Source organism: Bradysia coprophila, unplaced genomic scaffold (assembly GCF_014529535.1).
Source record: "Bradysia coprophila strain Holo2 unplaced genomic scaffold, BU_Bcop_v1 contig_561, whole genome shotgun sequence".
Taxonomy (NCBI): Eukaryota; Metazoa; Arthropoda; class Insecta; order Diptera; family Sciaridae; genus Bradysia; species Bradysia coprophila.
Genome location: NW_023503807.1, coordinates 959,556 through 968,207, shown reverse-complemented (window position 1 = coordinate 968,207; position 8,652 = coordinate 959,556). Strand labels below are relative to the sequence as shown.

At 37.0% G+C, this 8,652-nt stretch overlaps 2 protein-coding genes across 2 annotated transcripts; both read left to right on the top strand.

The window, feature by feature from the left end:
- Positions 1 to 215: 215 nt before the first annotated feature.
- Positions 216 to 3,345, top strand: LOC119083194 (venom carboxylesterase-6-like). Its single transcript, XM_037192856.1, has 11 exons — positions 216 to 543; positions 608 to 746; positions 972 to 1,016; positions 1,083 to 1,181; positions 1,249 to 1,291; positions 1,351 to 1,493; positions 1,640 to 1,830; positions 1,896 to 2,064; positions 2,128 to 2,526; positions 2,929 to 3,058; positions 3,113 to 3,345. Exons 1-11 carry the CDS (start codon positions 331 to 333, stop codon positions 3,270 to 3,272), a joined length of 1,731 nt encoding a protein of 576 aa, XP_037048751.1. The 5' UTR covers positions 216 to 330; the 3' UTR covers positions 3,273 to 3,345.
- Positions 3,346 to 5,424: 2,079 nt separating this feature from the next.
- Positions 5,425 to 6,129, top strand: LOC119083195 (general odorant-binding protein 56a-like). The gene is made up of 3 exons (XM_037192857.1): positions 5,425 to 5,580; positions 5,644 to 5,775; positions 5,839 to 6,129. The coding sequence occupies exons 1-3, from the start codon at positions 5,524 to 5,526 to the stop codon at positions 6,046 to 6,048; spliced, it is 399 nt and encodes a 132-aa protein (XP_037048752.1). The 5' UTR covers positions 5,425 to 5,523; the 3' UTR covers positions 6,049 to 6,129.
- Positions 6,130 to 8,652: the final 2,523 nt, after the last annotated feature.

Sequence of the window (8,652 nt, the reverse complement as noted above, 5' to 3'; positions counted from 1 at the left end):
TATAATGAATACTATAAACGGAGTGGCATATACTATGTTAAAGTACATACAAAAACAGCCGATTGATAAGATATGACTCGCTATGTATATAGACATGACCACACGTTATTTGATAAAATGAATGTAATGTATGAATGTGTTACAGTTAACTACAGTTAGATGTTCCAGTCATTTCTCGGCAAGTGTAATTACTGGTTAATGTTAGTGTGGTCATAATCATTTTGCGTAAAATAATGACTGCAAATGTTACTGTTCAATAGCACAGACACATTCAGTCAGACACTGTTTTCAGTCGATTTTAATTGAGTTTACGAGCAACATCCATTGAAAATGTTGAAAAATTTGTCGTTAATAATCGGTCTGGTTGCGTTGATCTTGGCCTATTTTTACAATCCATTCCAAAGTGTCAGCTACAGCCCGATCGTAGAAACCGAATTTGGTAAAGTTGTCGGAAAGATATCATTGTCCCGAACGGGAAAAGAGTTCTACGCATACTTAGGAATACCATACGCTCTACCTCCGGTTGAGGAACGACGCTTTGAAGTAACAAACGGAATTCGATGTGTATCATATTACTCACTACTTGTTTCTATCCTCACAACATTAGTCTCCAGAACCTCCGAAAGCATGGACCGGAGTCAAGCAAGCTACAACATACGGTTCACAATGTATTCAATTGGAAATGTTGTCAAACAAATTGACTGGAAGTGAGGACTGTTTGTTCCTGAATGTATTTTCACCTAAGGTACAAAGTCACCAGACAACATTGGCGTATATTCCAAAGAGCAACAGATAACAGACATTGATTTTTGCTAGTCTAGTTATCTTTCCAAATTTTTCTTCTTCTTTGTGATAAACGTTTGTTAAGTAAAAATGACTTCCATTTATATGTCAGGTTTAAGTTTGCATATTGGAATGCTGTCCTCTGTAAGGTACTGTTACTAACGAAACAACTCTGTTATAGGTAAAAATCACTGGTCAGGCCGGTCTGCCTGTTATGGTGTTTATACATGGGGGTACGATTATGTCCTTTTAAGGTAAAAGAATTTCGCTATTTAATTGTTCGGTCTGTGTTTCCAAAGGTGCTTTTATTAGCGGCAGCTCAAACATTTACGGTGCTACATATTTTATGGATGAACAGGTCATACTAGTCACCCTAAACTATCGATTGGCCGGCCTCGGTAAGAATAAAATTAATCAAACTAAATAACCTCCACACAAACTGCACGCACAATACCTACTCTACAGGATTCTTAAACACCGGCGACGGCGTTGTGAGAGGAAATATGGGGTAAAATATTTGTTAAGAAAAAATTATGAAAAAACTTGCAATCTCCTCTCCTTTTCTAGCTTAAAAGATCAATTAATGGCGCTGACGTGGATCAATGCCAATATAAAATCCTTCGGCGGAGATCCTAATCGTGTTACTCTTTTTGGTGAAAGTGCCGGTGCCGCTAGTGTACATTACCATGTACTATCACCACGCTCGAAAGGTTAGAATTGGTGAAACGTTCGAAAATGATAATTGCAACTCTTTCACAATTTGCCGTGTAGTTTGCACAGTGCACACAAATGAAAGAGTGCTGTGATGAATTCTTGATCTGGCTTTGTGTCTCAGACAAACAAACAAATCTTCCAGGTCTTTTTTCAAAAGCGATTGCTCAGAGTGGTACCCCGCTAAACTCCTGGGCTCTGTATCCCAACCCGGAAAAACAATCGAAAAGATTTGCGGCTAAATTTGGTTGCCCTATTGACAACTCCAAAGAAATGGTCGCTTGTCTGAAAAGGTTGGATGCAGTGGAGCTTGTAAATGCGCATTATGAGATGCTGGTAACAAACAGTAAAATAAACCGTGAGGATCGTAGAAACGTAACATTTTTTGGTTGTTCTTTCAGTTACCTCTAAGAGATTCTATAACCCTATTCGTACCGACCATTGAAACTCTGGTAGATGATAAAGCATTTTTAAGTGAATCTCCCCGCATTCTGTTAAAAGAAGGACGTTTTAATAAAATGCCAATGATGGCCGGTGTCAACTCTGAAGAAGGACTGCTCACATCAGCCGGTGATTGAATATAAAAGACTTTCGTCCTCAGAGGAAATGTTTATCAATCGAGACTTATTTCAGTTATAACTGCCAACCAAACAAAAATGGATCAAGCCAATGAGCAATGGACGTGGTGGCTATCAAAAATACTGAACATTCCTGAGGATGAGCAGAAAGCGAAATTAATTCGCAAATTTTACTTCGGCAACACCAAGAATATTGCGTCCAAAGCATTCCTGAGCAATTACACAAACTTGTTTTCGGACAGGTTTTTTATGGTAGCGAATCATCAACACGCCAAGTTATATTCGAGCCACGCGCCCATTCGACTGTATTATTACACGCATCAAGGTGATTTCTCACTCGGACGCATAATGGCATCGTCACAAGGACGGTTTCCACTTATAGTGAACGTTGTCATCGACATGTTCTCACGTTGGTTTCAACGAACAGTAATGAACGAAAATGTTCCACACATGGGTATGTATAGCAACAAGACTGTAGGGTGAAGAAGATTCAAAATGACCAAAATATTTGTGGCTCTACGAAGAGATTTTGGTGTCGCTGACACACTGACAAAGATAATGTATGGAACCAGGTCACACTCAAAATCTAAGCGTGTAACGTAATTTGGTTGGACTGATGATAAATAGTGGTATAGGAGATGTTTTCTATTATAAGCGCAGCATCGTCACTGCATAGTCAATGTTTCTGATTACTACGACAGATTACTGGGCAGGCAGAACATCTGTCAATATTTGTTTGTGAATGAATGAAAGTTTTGACCAAGGACTAATTTTACGTCGAGGGCCCAAAATACTTTGACCGTTTTATCAGCCTCAGGTCTTCTGCAGTGTAACAAAAAATATAAATATTTTTTAGGAACCGCACACGCTGATGAATTACCGTTACTGTTCGATTTCATTCTCGGATACGATATTAAGCGGACACACAAAGACTTTGAACTGTCCGCCAATATGGTGAAACTTTGGGTGTCATTTGCTACAAATGAGTAAGTGATTCATTCGCTCAAGAAAAATCTTCTTAGTTTCAATTGTATGTTTAGTGAATCGGAAATTGTGACCTATTCTAATATCAAATGGATGCCCGTGAGCGCAACAGACACTAAATTTACGTACCTTCAAATCGCCAGTAAACCGCAGCTCATTGAAGATCCATTCAGAGAACGAGTGAATTTCTGGGAAAGCTTGGCTATTCCCAGTTAACAAGTGCAGCTGTTGACTTTAGAAAGCTTAGGATTTGTTAAAATTTTGTTGTTGTTGTTGTTAATAAAAAGATGTCATAAAAATATCTGACAGAGATGATGACAGTTGCAGCTGTTTTTCAGCTGGTCCAATCATACAGACCATTTTTATACGGGTGACATTACACTACATGCCAATTATCCAAAATTACAAAATCGTTCTTTAGCCTGGATATATTGATCAATCCAGGGATGGTGTACTCTAACATAGGCTTATGGCAATTCTTCAGTAATTCTTAACAGAGCTGTTGCTCTTCATCATTTGACCAAACCTCCATTCCCCAAACCTATCCCCTAACAATTCTAAAGACGACCGTTTCCACCCGCTAGTCTCAATGATCATCACAGTTCTTCTCTATAATTCCAAAGCGAATTACAAAGTGAAACAAACTTCTTAGGGGCCATCGTCAAGGACGTTAAAAAGTGTAGATCATTGAGACCGTATGCGTTCGACGGTTTTTCAGGTAGGGTACTAATGACACTCTTATCACTTAGAACAGAAACATTACAACAAAAAGAAAACGTAACTTACGCTCTGCAGCCATAATCAAGCAAACCAACAAAAAACTTCCCGGCGACGAACGAAAATCTCTCCGGCACTTGAGAAAACCTCTTCAAAGACAAATGAAAAAACGAACGAAAAAACAAAGTCAAAGGACACTGGGTCGAAAACAAAATTTTTTTTCAGGGTCGTATAAGTTCAGAAAAATCTTTTAAGGGACGTCTAAGTTCAGAACAACTAAAAAACTTTAAGGGCTGTACAGTGCTTTACGTGCTTCTGGTCGGTAAATGAACTCAAAAAATTTCATTTACCGACCAGAAGTACGTAAAATATAGTTACGATCAGTCGGGATATTAATTATTTCAAAATATTCAAACTATTTGTGTTTACTGTGTATCTAAAAATGGAAGACTTCACGATGTGTAAGTCAAGATGCAACGCGTTAATCAACTTGTTAATGTATACTATCGAAAGCGGTTTGTACTTATTGTTAATGCATGTATTAGTGACGTTACAAACTCATCTATTTTTGTTAATCTATATTCGGATTTTAAACAGATGGTTTTTAGCAAAGCAACGCACTTCAAGCAAAAGTGCTATTTGACAGCTGCCAAGTGGTGTTGAGGAATTTCGCGCCGTGTCATTCACAATAAACCACAAAGTGACATTTTCCTTATACAAAATGTGTCATTTTATCAATTATTGTGAATGATGCGGCGCGAAATTCCTAGCAACCTGCCAAATAGAGTACTTTTTGTATGAAATTTTATCCCCACTCTTTTTACAGTGTAAAAAGTACAAGTTTCAGTACCCTATTTAGAGGACCAGTTTTGCTTGAAGTGCGTTGTTTTCAGTTTAAAAATATAGCAGTGATGATAAAGTAAAGCGCGAAAACAATGCATTCGTCAAAGAGCTTCTTTCGAATGTTTCCTCAAAAATTGGTTACAGTTCTCTAGCCTTGTAAATTTCAAAAACGCGCCTGGACAACGAGAATTACAGTATTCTTAAAGTCCAAATGTTTCTTTATCGTACAGTGGTCAGGGCTTATTTTTAAAGGAATTCTTGTAAGGCTTGAAAGGTCAGACACCGTATCGTTGTGTGCTTTTGATGGCTTCAGAGATTCGTTTAGATTATTGGAAAAGTGGAATATATCAGTGGAATACAAAAAAAGCTTAAATCCATCGAAAGATTTTTTAAAACGAAAACACGAATGCGATGAGTAATAAAAACTTAACCGTTTGTTTTTCATATATATATATTGTTTGAAGGACCGTAGCTGTCGTGAGACCTTCAATGCGTATTTCTATTGTTGAAACTACAATTTTGCCAATGTTGTACACAAATTTTACAATTTCCTCAATTGGTTTTTCGAAAAAAACAAACAAATTATCTCAAATTTCACAGAAGTAAACCTATTTTCGTTCGCGATAATGACCGTGACAATGGCAGCAAATCACCAATGTCAATTACAGAATGAATGTCATTTATTCCACATAAACAAATTAGACAAGTATAACAACAATATGCAGATAAATCAATTAAGAAAATCTAAAAGAAAACGTAATTGCCGTACCTAATACCGTACCTGCTAAACGATGCATATACATCATAATTATCTTTTCGTTTTCTGTATAAATTGCAGTTGCTCTTCTCCACCAGAAATCATTTCGGTGAGGTAATTCTTTGTTAATACAACGGAATCGGTGTAAAAATGGCCAAGTCATTACGAATCATTATTGTGATAGCTGCTATCGTGACTGTTTGTACAGTAAGTTAATCTTAAGGTGTTCTTTTTCTCGATGAAATTTAATGATTTATATGCAATCGGAAGGCAATCACCGATGAACAAAAGAAGAAAGCTTTAGTGCACGTTGAGAAGTGCACGGCGAAAATTGGTGTAAGCCGGGACGATGTGATGAAAGTTTTGATGGGTGACTTCTCCGTCACAGACACAAATATCGAGGTGAGAATTGTGAATAGGATTAGGCTGAAAAAATACTAAAATTTCAATTTGACCGCTTACCAGTGCTTTGCTAAATGCTTTTTCGAGGAGTCAGGATTTATGAATGCCGAAGGTGAGTTTCTGGACGAAGTTGCTATAGAAAAGCTATCGATTAATGCGGATAGGAACAAAGCTGAAGCGTTGGTTAACACTTGCAAACTGAGATTGGGCTCTACTCCGTGCGAAACTGCATACAAAATCTATCAATGCTATATTGCGCATAAAGCTATATAAACGATTTACCTCTAATGTTACAAAGATGTGTACCAATAAAACAAGTGCTGGGGACAATAAATTGTCTTTCGATAATAAAAACCGTAGTTCAAAACTTACCCACAAAGTAATCCACTTCAATGTCCATTTATACCAGTACTGATGAATGTGAAATACAAACCAAACGAGTTCGCATATAAAAATGTATAAATGATCCGGCATTTACCATCCAAACTGCCAATTCATTAAAAGTTTCTTTTTTTTGCCAAAAAAAATGGAGAAAATTCTCCGTATAAACTGACTCTCGAGAGTCCATCCCATCACAATTTGTCACCAATAAATTCCATCTAAAAACTTTACAAAGCAGAGAAAGTTTCTTTTTTTTCGGTTCTTCTTTTAGTTATTTTCATCTATTGAAAAATCTTTCTCGGAAAATAAATCATGTGATTTGGAAAATAAGTGAACAACGCCATGTCAAAGTAGTGTTGTAAGAATATTGGATGTGTATGTGTGTAGTGTAGTGCATAGTTAGATATACTACACCGTTGAATGAAGTTTCACTTGTGCTTTCTAATTCATAACTTTGCAGTCTGGCATTTTCCGTTGGGTTTTCGGGATATATGCTCGTTGTTCACATATATTTACGTAGATATGTAGATATAAATAGAATTTTTCTGTTGATAAATTGAAAACTTTTCGTATAAAAACTAACTTTATCTGCGGAAATTTCCATAAGTGTTCATGGAAAGTATAAAAAACGAAAAGATGAAAAACAATTTAAACTTGACTGGATTTATCACTTAATAAGAAAATATGAATATTTAGTGTGACTGGAAAATTCGACACTAAAGAAAAATCGCTTACTTCATTTTTGTGTAAGTATTTATTGTCATGAAGAGGACTTTACTGAAAAATAATTACCACAGCAGACGGTAAAATTGTTGGAATACATTTTTGGCCTGACAAGCGATTTTCGATGTTATTATCGCCAAGACAAGATCCACAATGGAAAATGTTGCCTTCACGTTGGCATTGAAGTTTTAGCTGGAACTGTTTTTGGAAAAATGTTTCTTAAATTGTCCTACATTTTCCATAATGTCTCACAAAATGGGAAAATATGAAAAAATGTAAGAAAATCACTGCATTTTAGGGCTGGGGAAATGGTTCCAAATTATATTTTCCGAGATGATCGGTTCCCATAAAATGTGAAATTACTGCCAAATTTACTAGTATTCAGGCACTGGGCGCCAGTTCTCATACATTTAAGAATTAGTATCTTGACAATTGTCTGCTTAATGCTAAGAGTGGTCAATGATTCGAAACTTTTAAGGTGACAGCTGTCAAGTTATGAATTCTTAAATTCATGAGAATCGGCACCTGGGACTCAATAGATCGATGCAAAGAGAAGATTCGCTCAGTTCCGCTGTATATTTAATCCGCCAAAAAACCCTAAAGGGTGAAATTGTGACGCAAGTCCTAGTTTCTACTTACAAAATAACTGATATCGCTGAGGGTGACGCTTTCTGAGGCGAAAGTCTTATCAACAAAAAATTGACCCAAAAAATTTAAGAAAGAAAATTTTAGAAAAAATTGCGTCACAAGTGGCAGATGTTGAGGAAACTAATGTTAGGAAAATAGTTAACACAGGGAAAAATATGTCCTAAATCATCTGCCACAGGTGACGCAATTGTTTCTAAAATTTTCTTTCTTAAATTTTTTGGGTCAATTTTTTTTTGATAAAACATTCGCCTCAGAAAGCGTCACCCTCAGCGATATCAGTTATTTTGTAAGTAGAAACAGGGACTTCCGTCACACTTTCACCCTTTAGGGTTTTTTGGCGGATATCAGTTCTTTTGGAAGTTTATGGGTACTAGTTTTGTAAGCATCTCATGTCGACAACAGCTCAAATCCATCGAAAAATCCGATGGAAGTTATGAAGTGCCAGAGGAATCGTCTCTCATCCCAAAATTTAGGAACCAACCTCGGAACACCTCACTAAATAGCCTCAATACGAACAGCACACACTACGGATAATAGCGGCAGAGTCAAAATGACCCAAAATTATATCGGCTAAATTTGAAGTTTTTGGACAAAATGATGTATGGACGACTTGTACATTATCAAAAATAAGGTGTACCTTCCATACATCACTTTTCGATTGGACTACAGGTACCACCCGGAACCACCTGGAACCACCTGCAAAAATCAAGCAAAATTTCGACTCTGCCGCTATTATCCGTAGAGTGTGTGTTGTTCGTATTGAGGCTATTTACACCTCACTTATATCGAAAATAACCCAAATCCGATGGAAGTTGGGAAGTGCCAGAGGAATCAACTCTCATCCCAAAATTTAGGAACCAACCTCCGAACACCTCACTTATATCGAAAATAACCCAAATCCATTGAAAAATCCGATTGAAGTTGGGAAGTGCCAGAGGAATCATCTCTCATCCCAAAATTCTGGAACCAACCTCGGAACACCTCACTTATATCGAAAATAACCCAAATCCATTGAAAAATCCGATGGAAGTTAGGAAGTGCCAGAGGAATCATCTCTCATCCCAAAATTCAGGAACCAACCTCGGAACACCTCACTTATATCGAAAACAACCCAGATCCATCGAA

What these genes read in the sequence shown, in the direction of transcription:
- LOC119083194 (XM_037192856.1), top strand. Translation starts at nt 331, where the DNA reads ATGTTGAAAAATTTGTCGTTAATAATCGGTCTGGTTGCGTTGATCTTG. An exon ending in CGAAAATGTTCCACACATGG is followed by an intron (nt 2,527 to 2,928) that starts GTATGTATAGCA and finishes AATATTTTTTAG; the next exon opens with GAACCGCACACGCTGATGAA. An exon ending in GTGTCATTTGCTACAAATGA is followed by an intron (nt 3,059 to 3,112) that starts GTAAGTGATTCA and finishes TTGTATGTTTAG; the next exon opens with TGAATCGGAAATTGTGACCT.
- LOC119083195 (XM_037192857.1), top strand. Translation starts at nt 5,524, where the DNA reads ATGGCCAAGTCATTACGAATCATTATTGTGATAGCTGCTATCGTGACT. An exon ending in CTATCGTGACTGTTTGTACA is followed by an intron (nt 5,581 to 5,643) that starts GTAAGTTAATCT and finishes TGCAATCGGAAG; the next exon opens with GCAATCACCGATGAACAAAA. An exon ending in TCACAGACACAAATATCGAG is followed by an intron (nt 5,776 to 5,838) that starts GTGAGAATTGTG and finishes ACCGCTTACCAG; the next exon opens with TGCTTTGCTAAATGCTTTTT.